Source organism: Mustela nigripes, chromosome 1, assembly GCF_022355385.1.
Source record: "Mustela nigripes isolate SB6536 chromosome 1, MUSNIG.SB6536, whole genome shotgun sequence".
NCBI classification, from domain to species: domain Eukaryota; kingdom Metazoa; phylum Chordata; class Mammalia; order Carnivora; family Mustelidae; genus Mustela; species Mustela nigripes.
The window spans coordinates 45,390,407-45,415,741 of NC_081557.1; the positions used below are offsets into that span (position 1 = coordinate 45,390,407).

The following is a 25,335-nucleotide window of genomic DNA, read 5'->3' on the forward strand; positions in this document are numbered from 1 at the left end:
ATGAAAAGCATTTTAGGCTTTAGGAAAAGCATTTAGGCAAAAGGAACTGTTAGTCATGGGTCTACTTTGGACATGTCTCCAGAATTCCATGCACTTGACATCAAGGTCACATTGGAATTCTCACTGTTACTTAAATAATCCTAAGCTTTCTAAGTATTGGCAAATTTTAAATCCCTCCGATGTTTCTAATATGTAGCCAGGACTGTGATCCATTCTTTGATTATAAAGTATGAAGATAGCAGGGAGAAAAAGAAAAATGGTTGTTTCAGGATATATGTGGTTTAGTATGATTAAAAATAGAAGCTTAAGAAGCAATTATATCTTTTTTTAATTTATTTATTTTTTTCAGCATAACAGTATTCATTGTTTTTGCAACACACCCAGTGCTCCATGCAATACGTGCCCTCTCTAATACCCACCACCTGGTTCCCCCAACCTCCTACCCCCTACCCCTTCAAACCCCTCAGATTGTTTTTCAGAGTCCGTAGTCTCTCATGGTTCACCTCCCCTTCCAATTTCCCTCAACTCCCTTCTCCTCTTCATCTCCCTTGTCCTCCATGCTACTTTTTATGCTCCACAAATGAGTGAAACCATATGATAATTGACTCTCTCTGTTTGACTTATTTCACTCAGCATAATCTCTTCGAGTCCCGTCCCTGTTGCTACAAAAGTTGGGTATTCACCCTTTCTGATGGAGGCATAATACTCCATAGTATATATGAAGCAATTATATCTTCACAGACACACATAAAGGCAGGGAGTGAGTAAAATGAAGGCATGTGGGGAGATGGAACAGCAAGGGGAAACATTCTAAGGCAGGAACAAATTTAGCATGCTTATTTAAGAAGAGCAAAATTGTCAAGACTGAAGTGATCCAGAGGAGAGAGTGGTAGAAGCTTGGAGCTGAGGCCAAAGGACACTTTGCATACCATGAGTATCGTGAGTATTCATGATCGAAGTACTTCAGAATGCCTAGTACGTCATGACAAAGATTTTTTATTTTATTCCTTATATAATAGGAAGTCTTTTGAAGATTGTAATATCATTTAACTTATATTTTTAAAGATAATAGGGCCACCCTACAGGCAATAAGCAATATGTAGGCCAAAGAGAAGTAGAAAGACCAGTAAGGAGATTATTTTAGTGGTACAAGTAAAAACAAAATGTGTATTGGCTAGAATGGTGGTGGTGTAAATGAGGAGTCTCACTGGAAAAGGTAATGTCAGTTGGCCTAGAGAGTAGTAAATTGCGGGAACAGGTTTTTAGTCAATTAGTGGTCGACACCTATATGAAAAGCAAAGGAAATCTTTAATCAGGGATTGTCTTTAATGAGGGATTGTATAAAAACAAGAGTAATAGTAATGAATGAACTCAAATTTTTGGACAAGAACTAGAATGAGGCAGGGTTATAGTTTTTCAAATCATACACAAAATATTCAGTATAAGCAGGCTTTTTAAAGATTTTATTTGTTTGTTTATTTTGACAGAGGGAGTGGGAGGAGGGGCAAGGGAAAGGGAGACAGAAACTCAAGCAGACTCCTCGCTGAGCACAAAGCCCCACATGGAGCTGCTTAAGATTCTCTTTCTCCCTCTCCCTTTGCCCATCCACCCTCTTTAAAAAAAAAAAAAAGTGCACCTTTTATGACTACTCTCTGAGGAGAATTGTTCCATCTAGTATATTCTACAAAATGCTAGTGACAGTGTTAACTTCATTTGGGCAAAAAGTCTCTTTATGTTATTGGTCCCGGTTTCCTCCCTGCCCCCCCACGAACTTTATTAAAAAGATTATATTCCTTTTAGATGCCCAAGTTTAATACAGATTTCCATCTTAATGCAAATATAGGCATACCTACTTCCTATAGGAATCACTAATCATCTCCATGACTACAACAGCTCAAGCGACTTTCTAAATATAATTTTACGTGATTATGTTAAGTTCCCTAAAATGTGAGACTGTGAGTAGAGGCTATAGGCACAAATTGGATACATAACCTAAAAAATAGATGAAATGGACAACATGTGGGAGATGAAAAAAATAGATACAACACAGGTAGGTGTTTGTGGAAAGGATTTTTGCTTTACTGCTTAGAGTGTCTACAGGTCTTTGGAAGGAAAGAGAAATTCTACTCATTCATGATAGTAACTGAAGAATAAAAGAGCCAGTGGGCTCTAATTTGAAGTAAATGCCTCAGGATCAAAGGCAATTCAATAGGGGCACCTGGGTGGCTCAGTGGGTTAAATACTCTGCCTTTGGCTCAGGTCATGATCCCAGGGTCCTGGGATCAGCCCCACATCTGGCTCTCTGCTCAGCAGGAAGCCTGCTTCCAACTTTCTCTCTGCTTGCCTGTCGGCGCCCAAGCGGCTGGTAGCGCATGCACGGTGATGCTTCTGGGCTCTGCCGTGCCCGCTCGTTGCCTTGGCCGACGCTGCCTCAAGCCGTCACCGCCGCCGGGTGGCAACGGTGCGGAGCTGCTCCGGTTGGGCCTGCGGGGTGCCCCGGGCGCCGCAGGACTTTTCCGGTGCCCGAAAGTAAACACGCCATTAAGATGGCGGCTGGATGCGAGCCAGTAGGCGGAACTTAGGATTTTGTATCTATGTGGCTGCGAGTGATTGGTTGTGCAACCTTGGTATATATAGACATGCACAGGTGGGGGAGAGGAGGATCCCAACAGCTACGCAGAAATAAAGCTTGCTTCGCTGAGGTCTCCTGGTCGTTCTTGCTGGCGAGAGCGACACCTGCCTCTCTGCCTACTTGTGATCTCTGTCAAATAAATAAATAAAATCTTAAAATAAAGGCAATTCAATATATACATGAATGAGGGACAGTTGTAAATGAAAGAAAGATGCACAATTCATGCAAAAAACTTCAAAGGACCGTTTACTGAATGCGTAAATACTTGAGAGCTAGTGGGAAGCAGCCATCTGATGGTGTCCTTATGTAGACAATATATCTTTCATATATTGTCTGAAAAGCAGAGGACCCCAGAAGGAGAAACGGGTTTATGACCAGAGAGTGTGGATCCCCAAAAGAGGGACAACACATAAAAAGCAAAAAAAAAAAAAAAAAAAACTCGAGGCAAATTTCCCCCAAGAGCTTAGCTCTTCTGCAACAAAGGGTGAGTAAGCATATTTCTTCTCTAATTGGGAGCTTCCCAATGAGAAGATCATGGATCATGTATCAGATTTTTCCATCTTCTATTCTTACTTAGGACTCCAGAAAAAATTTTTGAAGTGTAGAATTGCTGAACCGGGACAGATAAGAGTAAACGTCCACTACAACAGCCTCTATACAGAAAAGACTCCCAAAGCTCAGCTCAAAAAGAAATGAGTGTGAAAACAATAGAGTTGCTTACAGATATACATGAAACCAGATTGCAGATTCCATGACCCCAGAGGTATTTTTCCATCTTTCTCTAAGTCCCATCTCAGCAAGTCATGAAAAGCCAAACTCGTATAAACAAAATACCATAGATATCTCATTGACAGGTAGACATCTAGACTTGCTTTAACAGCCACCAACAGTTTATACCATGCTAATATTCAAACATTCCAGCTTCCTGACCTTCATTCTGATGGGCATACCAGGCTTAGAGTCACACCACTTGTGGTTATCTCTTCCTTTCTCCTCTATGCTTTTGGCTATTCTCATTGGCAGTGGTGCTATCCTCTTTCTGCCTGTCACAGAGCCCAGACTTCACAGTTCCATGTACCTGTTCCTAGCCTTACTGATGGTGGCTGACCTCATAACTACCCTGGCTCTGTTGCCCAAGCTCCTCTACCTCTTCTAGTTCAATGATCGGGACATATCTGCCATTGCCTGTTTCACCCAGATGTTTTTCATCCATGAAGTATCTGTAGTACGATCAGCCCTACTTGCTGCAATGGCCTTTGACCACTTCATGGCTGTGTGTGAGCCATTACACTACAACACAATTTGGAATCATACCTTAGTTGGACGCCTGGGACTGGTGGCCCTAGTCAAAGGTGTGATTCTTATTCTGCCCATGCTTCTTCTATTTCAAGGGTTGACATTCTGCCACATGGTCTTCCTCATACCTACTGTGACCACATGGTTGTGGTGAAAATGGCCTGTGGCCATACCAGACCTAAACATATTTATGGGACTTGATTTGTTGCTCATCGGCTTCTCTTACAGACTCATCCTGCAGACTGTGGTACATCTCAACTCTCTAGATGTTATCTGCAAAGCCCTCAATACCTGTTCAGCCCACTTCTTTGTTATTCTTGTCACTTATGTCCCTGCACTCTTTTCATCTCTTACCTGCTGCCTAGATCACAATATCTCACCTTTTGCTCATGTTCTCCTTGCCAATCTATAACTTCTTTTACCCTCAGTACTCAACCCTATCATCTATGGCATAAAAATGAAGGAAATAAGGCACAAGTTGGCCAAATGCCTTTGCAGAGGACCTGCATAGGCTGTGAGCATAGAAAATATACCCATGAGTAAATTAACTAACAGTGAGGACCACTGACATTGCCTTTGCCCAAATATCTAAGACCTAGTTGTATCTCTCAATGAGCTGTGAAACAAATAGACCTGAAAGAGTGTTTGTGTAGGGTGGTTTCTTATGTTCTGGCATGTTCTGTTCTGGTTTGAATAAAGAACCAATATCTTTGTGCTTTCATTGAACTAAGAACTAAAATGGAAGAGGCCAAGATGGCTCTTTCTATGTCTGTTTATCAAGAGTCCTCTTGCAGCATGGTCTCCTGATGACTTTCACATATGTGTTCATGTTCATAAGCTACACACAAGCTTTTTCTGTAAATGAGCCAAGATCATCTTTCCTTGTCTAGGTGGAAAGTTTGTATTTGCTTTGGTTTTCTATTTTCTATTTTTTTTAATTGTTTCTAAAGAATGTCTTAGTACTGAAAGAGACCTGATATACTCATTATATTTGGATACCGCCTTAACATGTAATAACTCTTCAGGAAACTGATCTTTTCAATAGGATTTGTTTTTAATACAATGGCAAAGCAACATGTTCACAATACCAATTGGATGATTGCCATGATGTGGATGCTTATAACAAAAATGAAGGAGCTTGAAAAATATCTACATACTCAGAGTGTGGGGACTATTGAAATGCATATCACAGAAGGTTTCATTGCAAGGGAAAACATGTATCCAGATGACTAATTCAGAAGTTCTGAGACCAGGAACTTATCCTTTAAAAAAAAAAGAAAAGCATAAGTTAATAGGAAACTACCTCTTCCTCAAGTGATACTCCACTATGACTTAGATAATCCACAAAGACCAACTTATATAATGAAATTTGCTATGTTGAAATACTTAAAGCATTGTAGTGATTTCGATCCAATCATTTTTAAATACATAGTTATCATAGGGTCGATTGCATAATGTAGTAAGCCAAATACAAGATTGGATAGTTAGGCAGAAATTACCCCATTTGTAACTCAATTTCTAAAAGTTAAAATGACTCCATGGGGTAAGAAATACTAAAAAATAAGATAGTCCCAGTTTTGGGACCACTGGGAGCTCAATCAGTTAAGTGTCTGCCTTTGGCTCAGGTTCCTGGGATAGAGCCCCGCGTCAGGCTCCTTCCTCAGTGGGAAGCGTGATTCTCCCTTTGCCTGCTGCTTCCCCAGCTTTTTCTCTCTCCCTCTCTTCCTCCCATTCTCCCTCTCTCTCTCTCTCTGACAAATAAATAAATAAATAAATAAATAATCTAAAAATAGATAGTCACAGTTTTAGCACAGTCTTAAACAATTGTGATTATTGACTGTGAAATCAGGAAAAAGAATCCTAAATTTCTAAATCCTTCTTAAATCTCTATCCCTGTGCTTGAGATTCTTAAAAATACATGACATTGGGGATAGGAGCTGTGTATGTACTTTTTAAACCTAACAAGGACTTCTAACCACTACTGATCTCCTCTGTACTCTGTTCTGCTAGCTCATCTATAGATCTTAAGAACATCTTCACTTCATGTTACCTTGACTGAGAGAGCCCTCAGTCCTAAATATTCCTTTTCCTTTAGTTTTCCGTGGTCTTTCCTAGCCTGCAGAGTAGGAAGATGCTTACAAAACAGGGGGAATAATCATATTACCCCTATAATAAAAGAAATAAATCATTATCTTAGATCTATTCTGCCATTTATGTCTCTTAGTAAACAAATTTCCTAATTCATTCTTAACTATGAAGATGTTATTCTTATGAAGGATGTGTTGGAGAAAGTTTGTTCTGTGAGAAGGAAAGAGAGTAGAGTCAGATAATCAATCTATGGTGGCTTCCCTATGCCTCTGTGTACTTCATAAACCAGATTTAACACAGATTTCCCATTGTTGGGTGGAACATAGAGAATTTAGGTCTGGCACTGACTTTTGCCCATCATTGGCATGTCAGAGTTCAAAAAAACTAAGCAAATAAAGGAATCAGTATTCTACTGTTATCAGCATAATATTAATGATAGAGAAGAATGATAACATTTAAACCTTGGATAAACATTTGAGGATACTGAATAGTAAGAGACCATTAAGTTCGGGGCTATTGCCCGAACTGAGGTAGCTCTGTCCTAGAATAGGACTGCATGGAAGAGTCTTATGTTTCTGACATCCTACTAATTTCAGCAGACATACCTATGCTAGTTATTCTAGGTATTTTTATATATAATAGCTCATGGAACCACTTCCACTCTAACTCAAGTTGTATAATAATATTTTTCAGGTTACAGAAGCTCAGTTTCTTTGTAATTTCTCCATAATTATGTAGGTAGTAATAATGTTTATAGAATTTTATTTACATAAGGAATTGGTCTGAACAGATGCATGCTTTACTTAGTTGAATAGTGTCCCCCAAATTCATATTCACCGAGAACTTCAGAATATGACCTTATTTGGGTCTTTTCAGATGTAATCAAATTAAGATAAAGTTATACTGGATTAGGGTAGGACCTAATCTAGTGACTGGGGCCTTCTTAAGAAGAAGAAAATATGGACACACACAAACACAAAGGGAAGAGGATGTGAAGAAACAGAAGGGAGAAAGCCATGTGATGAAAGAGGCAGAGGTTGGAGTGATGTGTCTTCAAGCCAAAGAATACCAGGAATTGCCAGCACTCATCAGAAACTAGAAGGGAGGCAAGGAAAGACTCTCCCCTTCAATCTTCAGACAGAATATCACCCTAATGACATCCTGACTTTGGACCTGTAGCTTCCAAAACTATGAGAGAAAAAAATTGTTTAAGAGACCTACTTTGTTTTTGGTTTTAAGTTTTTTATTTAAGTACAAGTTAGTTAGCATACAGTGTTATATTAGTTTCAGGTGTACAATGTATGATTCAACAATTCTATACATTACTCAGTACTCACCATGATAAGTGCGCTCTTAATCCCCTTATATGTTTCACCCATCCCCCACCCACCTAATCTCTGGTAACCATCAGTTTGTTCTCTATAATTAGAAGTTTCTTGGTTTGGCACTCTCCCCATCCTCCCAACTTTGCTCATTTGTTTTGTTTCTTAATTTCCATATATGAATGAAATAATGTACTTTCCCTGACTAACTTATTTTGTTTAGCATTTTACTCCCTGGCTTTAACCAAATCACTAAAAATGGCAAGATCTCATTCTTTTTTATAGTGAGTAATATTCCATTATTTATTTAATATATAATATATATAAGTATATATATGTATATGTGTGTATATATATGTATGTATGTGTGTGTATATACATAGATAGATTGATGATAACATCTTCTTTATTCATTTGTCATTCAGTAGACACGGGCTATTTCCATTATTTGGTTATTGTAGATAATGCTGCTATAAACGTCAGTGTGCCTGTTCCCTTTGAATTCATTGTTGTAGGGTTTTGTTTTTTTTTTTTAATTTTTATTTAACTTGTATATTTTCCTTTACACGAATAATAAATGACTCTAAGTCCCCTTTCTCCTATATTCTACATGGCTATAAGTTTCATATTTAGTTTATCTTTTTTTAATTAATATATAATGTATTACTTGTTTCAGGGATACAGGTCTGTGATTCATCAGTCTTACACAATTCACAGCACTCACCATAGCAATACCCTCCCCAATGCCCATCACCCAGCCACCCCATCCCTCCCACAACCTCCACTCCAGCAACTCTGTTTCTTTTCTGAGAGTAACAGTCTTTTATGGCTTGTTTTGCTCTCTGGTTTCATATTGTTTTATTTTTCCATCCCTTCCCATATAATCCTAGTACTTGTTTCTCAAATTCTTCATATCAGTGAGATCATATGATAATTGTCTTTCTCTGATTGACTTATTTCACTTAGCATAATTCCCTCTAGTTCCATCCACATCATTGTAAATGGCAAGATTTGGGGGGTTTGATGGTTGCATAATATTCCACTGTATATCATAGTGATCTGAAGGGGCATGCGCCTTGTTTATAGCAACAATGTTTATAGCAACAATGTCCACAATAACCAAACTATGGAAAGAACCTAGATTCCATCAACAGATGAATGGATAAAGAAGACAAATTAGTATTTTTGTATTCTTTGGGTAAATACCTAGTAATGCAATTGCTGGATGATAGAGTAGTTCTATTTTTTTTTTACTTAAATTTAATTACCCAGAGTTAGTGCATCATTAGTTTTTGTCATAATGTTCAATGATTCATTAGTTGTGTATAACACCTAGTGCTCATCACATTATTTTTAACATAATAGTCAGCAGCACTTTGCATGACCTGTTTGACTGCACTTCTGTTGTTTTATTAACTATTTGAATTAGTATTTAAATACTCAATTTCTGTCTTCTGACCTGTATACATTTGAGAAAATATCAAATCTGTAGCTTCTTCCATTGAACTATAATATAAAAATTCTGAGAACTTTCTAATAGTGCCCAAAATGATAAAAGGAATTTTTTTTTTTTGCTTTGAACTGTGTGCCTTAAACAAACAAACAAAATAAAGCAATGTCTGTCAAAGGCTGCAGAACAGACCACTGGACAAAGGTCCTCAGTTGGTGGCATATATTCAAAGTATCAATCTCTCAGATTTATATATGTATACATGTCTATATATGCATATGGACGCAGATGGAATGGAGTATTGACCTGTTTCACACAGTTGCTAACATGTAAGTTTCCAAGAACAAAGAACATGATATTTTAAAAACAATTGGGAAAATACAACAAGAGACACAGAGTAAATCAATAGATTTGTCTTGCGAATACAAACTCAATAAGCTAAGAAGTTATAAAGATGCTAGCGTATTCTCATGTGTAGTGGTCTACTAAAACAGCAACCACAGGACTGAAGTTTTAAGAACAGAACTACAAAGCAGTGGTACTTTAAGCAGAAGCAGAAAAACTCACCTGAATATTCATCTTAACTCATCAAAGAGATGTTTGGGAAAAGCATATTCAGCCTCATACTATGAAATTGTGTGTCACACAAGCAGAAAAGCAAAATGCAAAAAACCTGCTGCAAGTAAAAGATGAAAGCTAAATAAGTGTCTAGGAATATGGATGGGAGAGTCATCATTGTGAGAAAGGGAACTATATCCAGATGTTTGTATTTATGCTTTAATATTTTAATATATAAGGCAATTATGAGTAGACATAACACATGTCTAAAGGACAGACTTTGGGAACTGACATCATGTTGAAGTAGGTGGACAATTTTATATCCGGTTGTGTATCCTACCACATTTGATTGCCTTTTTGAGTGCATGTATTATTTTGACAGCAACAACACAACCTGAGATAGCAAACATTAACAACATTCTTATTTAGTTCAGTGTGAAAAAGAAAACTCAGACAAAAATAAGGGTTGAGGAGAGCCATGCACATCATTAGAAGCTTTTTTTTAGGAACCCTTGAAATACTTTTAAGGATTATCTTTAGGGAATATCAGCTTAGGTTACCTGAGTCAGTTGTAACTGTGAAAACTGAGTTATCATAATAATGATAGACAATTTGGTTACTAGAAGTTAGAAAATCCTGATAATAATTCTGTTGGATGTGCTCAAGATGTGAGCTCCCTGTTAATCTCAAAGTCAGTCCACAGGCCTCATGTGAGGCTTCAGTGATGTGACTGTTTCAGTAGATAATCTCCATGTCACTCCCTAATGTCTTTGGTCAGACTTCCTATTCAGCCACTGGAGCTGTAACCAGTTCCAGACAGGTGTAATCAGATACTGGACATCAGGTCACACCTAGGACATGGAGTCCTTGCCATGGGATTTCCCCAGCTCCATGGCATGGTGCAGCCCAACGACCAGATCCGCTGTCATGCCTGCACAACCACGAATACCTGGTGTTGAGGACATGAGCCCTACAGGAACCCTGAGCTCCACAGGAGTCATTGGGTAAAATCATCTCATCTCTCGCAGATGACAATTGTGAAATGTGTCTTCTAAGGCTCTACAGCTAGTCCTGCAGGGTTGGACAAAATTCTCTACTAATCCTGTGCAACTGAATAAAAAATTCCCTGTATTGGCTCTTCCTCTTTTCAGATTTCGCTCCACCTGTTTTGTACACTGCATCCCCTGTGATAACTTTTCTAAATAACTTGCCAGTATTCAAGCTTCTGTCTTAAGCCCTCCTTTCTGGGACACCCAGCTTACATTCCCCAGTGGTGAAAACTCCAGTGCTTCTGCCCCAGGACCTAAGACTCCAGTGAGAGCTCTTCCATCCCCTGGAGATTTTTAGGAATTAATTATATACAAAATCATTATACAATCACTGGTATAATAATTTATAATTTACTTGGGGCTTAGGACATCTCCAGGCAGAAATCCCACAGGAAAGATAATGAAAATGAAATGGATTTGGCATTGATTCAGCCCCTAAAGACCTGACAGCCAAGAAGAAAGTGACTTAAATTTGACCAAGATACCAGAACATATGAACATTGTTCTAATTTTTGCATGGCTAGGAACAATTCTATAGGGTTAAGGGTAAACTAGTCAGTTAACATGTTTGTCAACACAACAACACTGCAACCAGTATGAAGGTTAACTAGCTGGAAGCTTACACATCCCTTGCTTGCTGACATAGGTGCCTTGTTCTGTAGTGGAACAAATTTACTCCTTTTGAGATTTGTAGACCACTAGCCTTGAGAAATTAAGGAACAGACCTTTCCCAGGAGATATGTCCTGACTATACTGAAAAACAGTTTCCAGGGACACCAGAGCCTCTGTTCAGATATCCACATGAGAATAACCTCCTTCTCTTACACAGACACCCCCGACCATTTCCAAAGCCTTCCAGTTGCACCTGGGTAGGAAAGATGTCTTGGAGACATTAGTCCTTCACCTTCCCAAATTGCAGGCTTTCGGAAAAAGCAACCTTCCCCACCATCATTTGACTCTCTGGTATTGATTTTCCAAGCAGCAAGCGGCCAACCTTGAGTTGGGAATCAGTACTGTGTCCCATATCATCCTTTGGGACATTTCCAGCAAGGCCACAGGAGAAAAATCAAGCTCATCCTGCAGGAAAAACAATCAACCACAGATTAATAACACTTGTGAAGAAGGAAAAAAGCCCAGGGAGGAAGGCAGACACAGTCAGGCTTCCTCCAGAGACTTCTCTGATTGTTCTAGTTCCCCAGTTTTCCCAGCTGCTACTGCCAGCGTTCCCCACACGTTCTCCCAAGTGTATTGTGTTTGAGACTTAATAAAATTTTAGCCCCAAACTTCAGTAAAACAAAGAAAGTCTTCTCCTGTTTACAGACTAGCTCACCAAAAACCAGAAGGGAAAATATTTACCACAGGTGGACTCCCTTCTATACACAAAATCCATTCAAATCAGATGGAAAGAAAATCACTCTCACATCTCAGCAAAACCTAAGCTCATGCTATCACACAGCTCCTCAGATTGTGAGTGCCTCAGGCCTGTTCACTCCCCGCTACTCATTTGTCAGTTACATCGTGAATCATAAAACCTTGTGCTCAGGGCTCTGTTTTGGTTTGAATTGTGTCTATATTTTACAGAGGATTCCATGTCTGACCTTGGTACTCCTTTCAGACAGGGAGAACCCTGCTCCTCAGCCCCTGCTCCTGTTTCTTCCATTCATAGAAATGGCACTTCTTACACAATCCTCCTTTTTCTATCCTGAAGGTTGTGCCCCTTATTTCAAGTTCTGAAATAGCATACCTTTCTCAGTCCTTGTTGTTGAGCTGTGCAGGCTACCGGGATCGTTTATTACTATTTCTTACAGCAAGCACAACTCTCTGAAGAAGTTTCATCCATTACCCCACAGTTGAAGTATTGTAAGAGTTCCATCCAAATAGTGGCCACATGGCATGAAGGGTAGGCATCCGATTCACTGAATTTTGCCTCATATATGAGTTCTACAACATGTTAGACACACTAGAAGCTTTCTGCCTTCCAGATCCATGCAACTTCTAATACTTGCCATTACAACCACATTAATTCTCTAGAGCAAGAAAGAATATCCTCTGAATGGAATGAATGCCCATATCAGGGCCCAGGATCTGAGCTCCACAGCTTCCATGAGAACTTGTTCAGGCCTTCTTTCCAGACGCCCATGGAAATTGCCTTGCAAAGGTCTGCAATCAAAGGGTTCCAGTATAAAACGGACTTTTACAACTAATACCAGTAACAGGACATTCTCAGAAGTTCCCTTTGTAAGAGAGTCTTGCCAAACAGTGAATTAGTTGAGAGGAGTGGGAGAGATGACTCTGGGAGTTTTTACAAGTACAAAATTAGGTCAAATGCTTTTAAACCTTTAAGCTCAGGAACTTCCCCTTTTCATTTCCTTTCATCTGAAATGTCTAAGTTTACAAATTATGTCTCCTGTGCATATTCCTTGGTTCTTCTTGGAAACAAGACACAGTCAACCTACAGCTGAGGCCAGCCAGCAGAGAAAATATCATAGTGACTATAAATACTATCTTGTACTTTCCTTGTCCCTTCTCACTGTCCCCAATCCATACATCTTACTTCCTCCTAACCACTCAAATACAAATGCACACTCACACCCAACAGACCTTGGCTTTGTATGGCATGTTGGTAGGCAAGTCATTGTTTGGTTTATGTTACCTGCATAGGAAGCACTCCACCTTACTTTACATGCACTCAGTGTGTGTTTCTGTTCAAAGTGTTTTGTAAACAAATAATTTGCCAAACTACCATTCCACTATGGAGAAACTACACCATTACTTTTATATCAAAGGGGATGATAGTCTTACTTTGCAGTTACTGAGAGTATGAAGGTCTCCTGTAACTTAGCCTCTCTGTTCAAGATTTTGGCAGTTAATCAGACATGATGACACATTTCTGCCAGTTGCCAATTTGCTCAGAAACATTTTTTTCCTCATAGTCCCTAATGCTGGATGATCAAACAGGCTTCTGAGTATGGGTAATACTTATGGATTCCTTCTTCCAGCAGACATATTTGGTCAGTTTGTAACGAAACTCCTTGGTTTTCACTGAATAAATAATAGGATTGAGCATTGGAGGTACAAGGAAGTAGAGGTTTCCAAGAATGGTGTGTACATGGGGTGGAATTCCCCTACCAAAGCGGTGAGTGAGAAAAGAGAAGAGTGAGGGTGTATAAGAGATCAACATGACACAGATGTGTGTGGTGCAGGTGTTGACTGCTTTGTGGTGGGCTTCTTTAGAAGACAGTCGCAGGACAGCCCGGATGATAAGCACATAAGAGGAGCCAATAGATGAAATGTCTAGTACAACCACCACCAAGGCCACCACCAGACCATATATCCGGTTGACTGTGGTGTCCACACACACCATCTTCACCACAGCCATGTGCTCACAATAGGTAGTTGGGATGACATGATTTGCATGAAAAGGCATCTTCTGGAGGAGGACAGGCATGGGCAGAATGAAAAGGATGGCTCTCATTAAACTCACTAGGCCAATGAGCCCAATGCGACTATTGGAAAGGATGGTGGCATAGCGCAGGGGCTCACAAATGGCCACATAGCGGTCAAAGGCCATGGTCGTCAAGATAGCAGACTGCAAGGCAGATATAGAGTGGATGAAGAACATTTGGACCAGGCAGCCCATATAGCTGATCTCACTCTGGCCAAACCAGAAGATGCACAGCACCTTGGGAATGGTCGTGGTGGACATGCCCAGGTCAGTAAGCGCCAGCATGCAGAGAAGCAGGAACATGGGCTTGTGCAGGGAGCGCTCTGTGCAGATAATGAAGATGATGGTGCAATTCCCAAGGATGGTGACAAAATACATGGAAGAGAAGGGGATAGAGATCCATCTGTGTTTGTCCTCCATCCCAGGGATGCCTTGGAGAATGAAGAAAGGAGGATGACCCAGGGAGGCATTGCAAATGGTCATGGTGGCACCCACGTGCAGTTCCTGAGAAAAACAATAAAAACCTTCATGAGCCTCAAACTTAAAAGCATCAGGGGTTTCAAAGTGGAAAGCAAAAGGAGTTTTAAGATACACAAAAATTGTTCTGAAATCAAGGCAATATGTATTACACATCATAGTCAAATATTGTATTACTTATTATATACTATACTGTAATATTCCATTAATAATAATGTGGTCTTCCAACATTAATATCTCACAGACTAAATCCAGCATCCGTTCCTGATTAAAACACTTCAAAGTATAGGGATGGAGGGAGCATTCGTGAACTTCATAAAATCTATCTATGAAAAACCCACAGCAAATATCATCCTCAATGGGAAAAAGCTCATAGCCTTCCTGTTGAGATCAGAAACAGGACAAGGATGCCTACTCTCACCACTCTTGTTCAACATAGTATTAGAAGTCCTAGAAACAGCAATCAGAAAACAAAGAGAAATAAAAGGTATCCAAGTTAACAATGAAGAAGTCAAACTCTCTCTCTTCTCAGATGACATGATACTTTATACAGAAAACCAAAAGACTCCACCCCCAAACTACTAGAACTCATGCAGCAGTTCAATAAGGTGGCCGGATACAAAGTCAATATAAAGAAATTAGTTGCTTTTGGGATGCCTGGGTGGCTCAGTTGGTTAATCAGCTGCCTTAGGCTCAGCTCATGATCCCAGCGTCCTGGGATCGGGTCCCACATCGGGATCCTTGCTCAGCAGGGAGCCTGCTTCTCCCTCTGCCTCTGCCTGCCATTCTGTCTGCCTGTGCTCGCTCTCTCTCCCTCTCTCTCTCTGATAAATAAATAAAATCTAAAAAAAAAAAAAAAAAGCTTTAAAAAAAAGAAATAAGTTGCTTTCTTATACACTAACAATGAAAATACAGAAAGGGAAATTAGAGAATCGATTCCATTTGGAATATTTCTATTAATCATTGTTCCCATTAAAGTATGTCCTTAAGTACATGAAAATATATTTTGTGAATTTTTGAATGTGACTGCACTTGAAGAAGGGAACTTGAAGAATACAAGAAAAAAAAAATGGATAGACATACCTTACAAAATGACCTAATATTTATTACCATGCTCAATAAACATAAGATGAGATAGGCCAATAAAACAGTTTTTCAGAAATAGGATAGCTTAAGTGCTTACAACAAAATGCTCACTAAGACATGAAGGATCCACATTTGCAGCACATAAGGTACTTGCAGGGACTCTCATGACAACTGATCAATGAGGACCAAAGGGAGCAGGTGGCAGCTTCTGGGACCCTGAGACTAGACTGCTCAAATGCAACTGTGAAGCCCACCTCACCAGGAAAACACTCACCTGAGTGTGAGGCAGAGTATGGGAAGCCGGACCCACACAACTTCTTCAAACTTGTGTGTCTGAGTGTGGAGAGCTGACTGTAGCAATACACACATGCACAACCATATGGCTCCTGGATAGTACACTCAGGGCCCTGCATGTCCACACTCCTAACTCTTGGGCACCCAGAAACCCTAGTGTGGTTCTTTAAGTCACCTAAGGGAAGATCCCCTGGGTGTCCAGAATTAGCTCTCTGCCACTCCCTCCTTCCCCAAACACACACTAATCTGGCACCACAGCTATTATGTGCAAACTTGACCCTGGAGTTTTCCCTGAGCTCCTAAGGAGATGGGGCTGGTTGACCCTAGGGTTCTGGATATGTTGCAGTCTTCGGCAGTCATGGATGAGCCTCTAGAGAGAGGGTAAAGTTAAAACTGAATCTGAAACTAGATTAGGGCCTGGGAGGTTGTATCCCCAGAGCCCTCTTTCCCAAATTGTGTAGGTGTGGGAGCCCATTCACTTCTTACTCCTTGGCTGGAGTAGTCATGCTTCTGAAGGTATCAGAGGTACAGCCCCTGTTGTTGGACACCTGATAAAATGCTATTAGTAGCTCTAGTCCTATCTGTCCTTAGCATCCTCCAGATCCCTTACTCTATCTTATTTCCCTGGCCAATGGCTTTACCTTGGACATTTCCTCTCCCCCTGCCCCATGGTATTTTCTGCAATCCCACCTCTCATGTTCCAACATCACATCAACTTTTGAGTCCAGATGTGGCCATATTTCTTTATTATTAGTTCAAAGAAAGAAAGTTTTTAAAAAAATTCTGTCATGTCCATTGCAGAATGCACAAACCAACACCAAACATTGTCAAAATCATGCAAAGTCATTTCAGGAGTGGGACTCAGAGGGCCAGATTCTAAATAATGATATAGTGCAAGTTCTGTTTCCTCCCTGTAGGGAGTCTTTGTTCTGGAGGCAGGTGTCAACGGAAGCAGTGGCTTAGGGAAGGAGAAGCAGAATGAAGGGCCTGACACAACATATCAATCAACAAAGAGAATCACAAACAAAAATAGGCTAGCAGTGACACATCTGCTCATAAACACATCTGCACAGCTTCCTCTGCAGAAAGCTGGTTCTCGTACCATACCAAAATCCTGGGCTCTGTCATTCAATCCTCTATGCCCCAGGGAGATGCTGAAGGATCATCATAACATAACATCATCATCATCATAACATCCTTTTTTTCTAGCCCTACCTATTGTCTTAGTTTTACCTTTATGATCCTGAACACTCCTTGTCTACAACTTCTAAAGAAGCTTATCTTTTAGCTTCTTTCCCCACATTCTCTCAAATGAGGTAGTACTGCCCAAAATCTCAGTTCAAGTTTTAAGCTTGCTCTTTGGATAATCCCACTACTCAGGGAGAATAGCCCTGGCCCGGTTTCTCCCCAGGTACTGTATCCCAATCATTAGCATCAATTTTATCACATAGCAGGCAGATAATAAAAGCCAAATAAAGGAATCAGGGAATGAACAGCCCATAAATAAATTCTTTAAACATGAACTCATTATGTATCCTGATTTATGAGATCCTACATGGTTTGTTTTCATGTGTTCATGAAGAACAAAAACACAGCTACCAAAAGGTTATGCCTTCTTCTTCAATGAATTCATAAATCAGGGCCAATCCAAATTTCAATGACTTATTCTTTTTATTTCACCTATCCCCCCATGGACCTCACCTCTGGTAACCACCAGTTGGTTCTCTGTATTTAAAAGACTGTTCTTTCATTTGTCTCTCTATTGTTTTGTTTCTTAAATTCCACATATGAGTAATATCATATGGTATTTGTCTTTTTCTGATTGCCTTATTTCACTTAGCATAATACCCTCTAGGTCCATTCATGTAGTTAGAAATGGCAGGCTTTCATTCTTTTTTAATGGCTGAGTAATATTTCATTACATATACATATATGTGCAAAGAATATACACTATTCTTTATCCATTCATCTATGCAGGGATACTTGTGTTGTTTCCGTATTTTGACTAAGATAAAAAGTTCTTCTCCCAATGACGAAAAATGTTGCAATGAACATTTTCAAATTAGGCTTTTTGTTTCTTGGGGGATAAATATCCAGTTGTGGAATTACTATCTTTCTTTTTCTGAATTAGCGTGGGGATTTTTTTTTTTTTTTGAAGGTGGGGAGAGGGTAACTACCCAGTAGTGGAATTACTGGATTGTACTGTACTTCTATTTTTAGTTTTTTGAGGAACATCCATCCTCTTTTCCACATTGCTGTACCAATTTGCATTCTCACCAATAGGGCAAGAGGTTTCCTTTTCGTTCACATCCTGATCAGTGCTTGATATTTCTTGTGGTTTTGTTTCTTGTTTGTTTTTATTTGTTTGATTAGTGTTCATTTTAGCCATTCTGACAAGTGTGAGGCAATATTTCATTGTAGTTTTGATTTGCATTTCCCCAATGATGAGTTTTGGTGAACATTTTTTTGTGGATCTGCTGGCTATCTGTATGTCTTTTTTAGTAAAATGTCTACTCGAGGGGCTTTGCTTATTTTAATTGAATGATTTGGTTTTTGGTGTTGAGCTGTCGAAGTTCTTTACATAACCAAAGACGTGAAAGACCTAGACTCTGAAAACTATAAAAAATTGATGAAAGAAATTAAAGATGACACAAACAAATGGAAAAATATTCCATGCTCATGGATTAGAAGAATTCATATTGTTAAAATGTCCATACTGCCCAAAACAATCTACAGATTTAATGTAATCTCTGTCAAAATACCAACGCCATCTGTCACAAATTTAGAAAAAAATAATCCTTAAATGTTTATGGAACCACAATCTTGAAAAAGAACAAAGCTGAAGGAATCACAATCCCAGATTTCAAGATATGTTACAAAGCTATAGTAATCAAAACACTATGGTACTGGCAAAAAGAAAAAAGAAATAGATACACAGATTAATAGAATATAATGCAGAGTCCAGAAATAAACCCATGCTTATATGGTCAACTAATCTAAAACAATGGAGGCAAGAATTTGCAATGAGAAACAAAAAGAAAAAAAAAAAGGAATTTGCAATGAGGTAAAGACAATCTCTTCAACAAATGGTGCTGCATGCAAAAAACAAACAAACAAAACAAAACCAAAAATGAAATTGGACCATCCTCTTCCACTCTACACAAAATAAACTTAAGATGGATTAAAGACCTAAATATGAGACCTGAAACCATAAAACTACTAGAAGAAAACATAGGCAGTAATTTTTCTGACAAGATCAGTAGAAACATGTTTCTAGATATGTCCCCCAGGCAAGGGAAACAAATGCAAAAATAAACAAGTGGGATTATATCAATCCAAAATATTTTGCACCGCAAAGGAAACCATCAACAAAATGAAAAGGCAGCCTACTGGATAGGAGAAGATATTTGCAAGTGGTATACCCAATAAGAGGTTCATATTTCTGATTCTTTTTAAAAATAATGTAGCGCAGGCACAATTGCAAACCCAATAAGAATTTCTGATGGTTAACTCTATGTGTCAACTTAACTGGCCTAAAATGTTAATATAACATTATTTGTGGGTGTGTCTCTGGGAGCATTCTGGAGGTGGGGTGAGATTAGCATTTGAACCAGTGAACTAAGTAATGATAGTAGTCACTAATGTGGCCAGGTACCGTCCAATCCACCGAGGGCCTAAATAGAACTAAAAGGGAGAGAAAAGTTGAACTTGCTTTCTTTGTTTGAACTGGAACATCCATCTTTTTCCTTGAACATCAGCATTCTTGCTTCTCAGGCCTCAGGTCTCCTACTGAGCCTCATGCTATCAGCTCCTTAGTTTCCAAGCCTTTAGTCTCAGACTGAATTATACCACTAGCTTTCCCAGGACTCCAGTTTACAGACAGCAGATTGTGGGACTTCACAGACTCTAAAATTGTATGAGCCTTTTTTTTTTTTTAACTTCTTTCCTTACTGCATGAGTTTCCTGAAGTCATATACTGTGCCATATTCACCTGTGAATTTCAATGTCCATTTTACCTAGTATATAACTGATCACACATAGAAATCTCCTCTTTTATCTGTCTGTTTATCTATCATGTTCCCATCCATCTACTTACTTATCTATGTTTCTGTCTATCTCTGTAATTATTTATCATCTATCTATCTCCTATTGGTCTGGTTTCCCTGGAAAACCTGAGTAATAGAAAATTTTGTGTTCTAATATAAGCTGTCCAAAGGTTAGTTTTTGGAAGAAATTTTGATGTGCACAAGATTTTTCATTTTTGAGACACCTAAATCAAAAAGTAAATAATGTAGCCAATGATCTGCTTTCTTTAACTGGAATGAGTAGAGTTGTAATCATATAATAGATTCAGAAGTCTCCTTCCTGTTATCTTCCTGAGTCACACCAAAAAGGAAAAAGCCTATTGAAGAGGTTCTACCTGTTAAGTTCCTGCATTCTGGGTAGAGTCAGAAGATCCAAAACGGTGACTGGAGAAGAATAACTGACATGGTCCTGAAAATAATTTAAAGTGGTAGGATTTCTAACATATCTCTTACTCTCTGTCTGCTCCAACATGTAAGTATAACATTTTTCCATTGTTAATCTGTGGCTGATACCCTCTTTCCTCCTCTCTTTCCACCCCCTTTCCTACTTTTTCTCTTTCTCTCTTTCTCTCTGTCTCTTTCTCTTTCCCTTTTTATTCCTTCTGTTTCTTCCTCTCTTTTAAAAAAGTTTGAGAATTAATTGATTCCCAAAATTGTTCTTTTAGTTTGTGCCCACTCTAAGATTATTTTTCCAGAGAACTCTAATTTATATAGTAGATAATTAACCTATTTTTTCTATTTAGAAAATAGCTATAATGTATTCACATTATAAATTCTATATAATGTATACATTATTTATTACCTTGATATCATTGGTTATGCTTTTAAACTTAGTTTCATAGCTTTAAACTTACGATTTTATGTTTGTTTATTTATAAATATATTTATATTTCTGTAATTCTAACTATATTGATACAAATATATGTTAAAAATAATTTTAAAATCTATAAATTATGAAGAAAAGAATACAACTGTTAAAAAATATAGATCTTTAAACATTTTCTCTTTTACCTTTAAATTGCTTCATTGAAAGTTCAGTTTTTAAAAATATAGTAAAGGTTTTAATAAGCAAGTTTCTTATGGATTTGTGTTCTCAGTATATTACCGTTATTATTGCCTTTTATCATTTATATCTTATATTCATATCTTGTCTTCTCTGATAATTTTCCTTGACTTTATATTTCCCAAAGGAAGGCCCTGATTTCAAAATAAGAAAAATGGTAAGATGTCTTGATACTTAAACTATCTTTGAGCTGTCTAAATGACCATTACTTATCACAAAGATTTGCTTGCATAATTTTCTTAAAAAAAAGCATAATAAAAATAATTAGGTTTGTTTTGCTTTCTGTTTTTAAATTTTTTTAAACTTTATATTCAATTTAGTTCACATATAGTGTATTATGTGTTCAGGGGTAGAAGTTAGTGATTCATTGGTTGTATGTAACAACCAGTACTCATTACAACAAGTGCCCTCCATAATGCCCATCACTCAGTTACCCCATGTCCCCCCTACTCCCCCTCCAGCAACCCTTAGTTAGTTCCCTATAGTTAAGAGTCTCTTATGGTTTTGCATTCTACAAATTGTAATTCTATTACAAGAGGTCTCATTATCCATGTAAGATAAACTTTATGATGACTGTTCACTTTTTAGATTAGACAAAACATATTCATTTTTACATTTAAAGATATTAAAAATGTATTGATAACATACATAATGAAATAAACAAGAACCTTGAAGATTTAGTAATGTCTTTACAGTCCATAATTCATTCTTACTAATAGGATACTTATGTGATACTAAAAGGGTAATCACAGATTAAAAATCCTTAAAAGTTAATTGTGTGTTATATATCAGTAGGGAATTCCACTTTCTTCCACTTTGATAATGTTAGTTAAGATGATAAACTTAAAACTAAGTTTACAAATAAGGCCTGCCTTCCCACACCAGCCACCTATTTACCCTCTACCGTACAATCTTAAAAGAAGAGACGGGATACTTTGGAAACAACATCAAAAAAAGATTGCCCTGATCCTCACTAGAGAAGACTTCTCAGGTATTGTAAATAACCAGCACAGCAGTGAGGCTCCGAGGAATTGATCTTTGAATACATGTTTCCAGTTAACAATATCTCTTTTCTAAGGAAAATTATTAAGGCATCCACATATTGGAACCTTAAGAATTTTCCAGAAGCAGATAATCTTTTGAGGGCAAGAGCTTACCCCAAATTTTCTGATTATCAGATGATGATACAATGTTCAGCCTCTAGAAAGAAAACAAACTAAGTTAATTTTTGAGATCTCTGTTCTCTTTTATTAATTTGCTTTACTATTCATCTTCCATATTATCATAATTTTGTGTATTTTACCCAGTCTTAAATTTGTTTTAGTAATTTTTAACAGGGAGATAGTTATCACAGTTACTTAATTGTCTTTTCCCCAAAATATAGGAAGCACATTATTGCAATTACTTTTTAATATAATTTTTAGGGATGGCTAAGTTATTTGTCATGGGAACCATAAGAAGATTGAAACCAAGAAACAGGTCAGACCATTGCCTCAGCCCAACAGCAAGAGAACCTAGTTTTAGGATGGATCATAAATTAATAATTATTTCATTGTAAGAAAAAAAATAGAATTATCTTAACATGGGCATACTTTCTTCTTTAATAGGATCTTTTATACCTTGTCACTGCAATGCCATATTCTGCTGTATTACGTTACTTCCTCTCTCCTTAGAGTGCGAATTTCCTAAAGTCACACACTATGTCTTATCCACCTGTGAAATTCAGTGCCTACTGTACCTATTACATGGTGGATCTTCAATATATACTTTTGAATGAATGTTCAACTAAAAGAGTGAATAAATAAGCAGTCTTTCTAAAGTTCTTGCAAAAGGCTTGTTGCTGTTGTTCTTAGTAAATTAGAGATGTCCAAAGACTGGGCAGATGTCAGAATGTGGAGTTATGCATAATGGTTATAAAGTTACTATTTATGTGACAAAATGTTTGGAAATACATAGTGCTGATGGCTATATAACATACTGGTTTGAAAGGCAGGTTTTATGTGATATATTTCATAATAGCAAAATAAAAATCTTCTTAGATGACCCTATGCTTCAAACATCACATTAGAAATTAAATCAAGTCTATATAAGTTGAATCTCAGATCTTAGAAAAAGAAAGACATGGATACTGAAGTTGAAAAGTGGTACAAATGCCTTAGAAGATGGAGAGTTTCTGATCAAAGAAAATATACAGTGAAAAAGTGGCTTAGGAGAAGACAGATGTATTGTGTATGAGGATAAACTGGTTATCTGCTTTTATCTCTTTCAAGGTATCCAAAGACAAACACCCCAGCTCCTATGGAAGGCAAGCCTGTGCTAAATCATGAGGGCCAGCTCTTTGGAGAAAGCTACTTGTTAACTCTAACTAACCTGGGTTACCCTGGCTAGCACTAGCAGCAAACTCTATGTCCTGGTATTTTGTATATACCCAGAGTGTTGACTAAATGAGGCAAACAAAAGGTCAGACTACCTCCATCGGGGCCCACAAAATCATTTACATGTAAAGTTCATCGCTCAGAGAATATCGGGCAAAAATACAAAGCTCATCAGAAATGAAGTGACTATCTTAGCTCACAGTGTCATTTTTGGAACAATTCTTTGAGAAACTTGAGTTATGGCTTTCCCACTGATACATGTGCTTCCAAACTTCTTACAAAGAGTTGATTAGCAGTCATCATTCTCCATCTGGTCTAATGCCAGATCCAGAAGATCCTGGGCTGCCTCAGCCCATCTTTTGTCTAAGGTTGACACTGTTACTGCAAACAGTCTTGGTCTAAGAAAGTGCTGGCAGTCAATCAATCAGTGTGGATGTGTGTGTCATTCTCAATTTCTTGAAGCTATACGTGAGTAAGTCTTTTTTGATCCCTTTTCTTCTTTCCAGGGCTGGGTTTTCTGAAAATAGAGTAACTTACTGGTTCTTACTGTCAAAAGTACTACTACCATGCCTCCTGATGTGTTCCTTCAAAGATTCAAAACCTACAGCCACATGATGAGCCACATAATAGCCTAACAGGAAAATAGTATTCTGCAGATTCAGCAAGTATAAATGTGTTATTCTAAACACTTCAAACTCTTTCAGATAATACGTGATACTGGCTTGCTAGAATTACCAGAAACCGAAATCTCTAGCTCAAGGAAGGTGACAGATTAATTGTAACTTTTACCACTGATTTTGGGGTACACAGAAAGTCTAGCTACCTCCTTCCCATAAAAAAGCCAAATACTCTCAGGCGGATCTGTTTGGTATTAATGCCATAGACCAGGGGGTTGAGAACAGGAGGCACAAGGAGATAGAGATTTGCAAGTACAATGTGGATGTGAGGAGGTACTTGGTGGCCAAAGCGGTGGGTGAAAAAGGAAAAAAAGGCAGGGACATAGAAAATAAGAATCACACAGATGTGGGCTCCACAAGTGCTAAATGCTCGGAATTGGGCATCCTTGGAGGGCAGGCGCAGCACAGCCCGCAGGATCAAGCCATAGGAGGTGGCAATGAGGACCACATCCATGCCAGTGACTGAAAGTGCCACCGTGAGACCATAAATGGTGTTGGGCTTGATGCTGGCACAAGCCAGCTTGGCAATGCCCATGTGCTCACAATAGGTGTGGGGGATGATGTGATGTCCACAGAAGGGCAAGCGTTCGATGAGGATGACAAAGGGAAAAACAAAGAGGAGGGCACGGACCACACATGCCAGACCAATCTTCCCAATCACTGCGGCATTGAGGATGGAAGTGTAATGAAGTGGTCGGCAGATAGCCACATAGCGGTCAAAAGCCATGGCCAGTAGAACAGCTGACTCTGTGGCAAAGACAGTGTGAACAAAAAACATCTGAGTGAGACAGCCATGGTAGGAAATTATGTGGGACCTAAGCCAGAAGATTGTTAGCATTTTGGGCAACGTGGTGGAACAGAGAATCAGGTCAGTGATAGAAAGTAGGCACAGGAAGAGGTACATTGGCTCATGCAGAGTTCTATCTGTCATGATGATATAGATGATGGTTCCATTGCCAATGAGAGCAAGGATATACATGGAGCAGAAGGGGATGGCAGCCCACGTGTGCTGGTCTTGCATCCCAGGGATTCCAAGTAGAATAAATGTGGAAGGATGGAAGGCAGTGTCATTGGTGACCAATGCAGAAAGCATAATGATGAAGAGAACACACGGCTTTGTCTTCCTGAAAGTGGTTAGAAAATGAAATGGATCATCCTAGATGTCACTTATTCCTCCCACATAACCATTCAGTTTCTTGCCTCTCTTTCATTCCCAGCAGTTCTACTCCAATTCATGCTTTCCTCATTTCTTGCCTGGGGTATTAAAATAGCTTTGTAACTAATATGCCTATTTCTAGGTTTTCCATCTTTCAGTGAAGACTCTACATTGCTAGGAAATATTTTATCATGTGAAATTCATTAACAATAACACAAATATAACCTTTTTTATTGTATGCTACTCAGAATCCTTTATATTGACCTCCTCTTGTCTACACTC

At 38.5% G+C, this 25,335-nt stretch overlaps 2 protein-coding genes and 1 pseudogene across 2 annotated transcripts; 1 reads left to right on the forward strand and 2 right to left on the reverse strand.

The window, feature by feature from the left end:
* Positions 1-3,530: 3,530 nt before the first annotated feature.
* On the forward strand, positions 3,531-4,439 carry LOC132011365 (olfactory receptor 52P1-like; annotated as a pseudogene).
* Positions 4,440-13,345: 8,906 nt separating this feature from the next.
* LOC132013710 (olfactory receptor 52E4-like) lies at positions 13,346-14,323 on the reverse strand. Its single transcript, XM_059393911.1, has one exon. It carries the CDS (start codon positions 14,321-14,323, stop codon positions 13,346-13,348), a length of 978 nt encoding a protein of 325 aa, XP_059249894.1.
* Positions 14,324-24,039: 9,716 nt separating this feature from the next.
* Positions 24,040-24,990, reverse strand: LOC132011372 (olfactory receptor 52D1-like). The gene has a single exon (XM_059389834.1). The coding sequence runs from the start codon at positions 24,988-24,990 to the stop codon at positions 24,040-24,042; it is 951 nt and encodes a 316-aa protein (XP_059245817.1).
* Between the last annotated feature and the right edge of the window lie 345 nt (positions 24,991-25,335).

Excerpts from the sequence above, each read along its gene's own strand:
- LOC132013710 (XM_059393911.1), bottom strand. The coding sequence starts at position 14,323 with ATGACCATTTGCAATGCCTCCCTGGGTCATCCTCCTTTCTTCATTCTC.
- LOC132011372 (XM_059389834.1), bottom strand. The coding sequence starts at position 24,990 with ATGCTTTCTGCATTGGTCACCAATGACACTGCCTTCCATCCTTCCACA.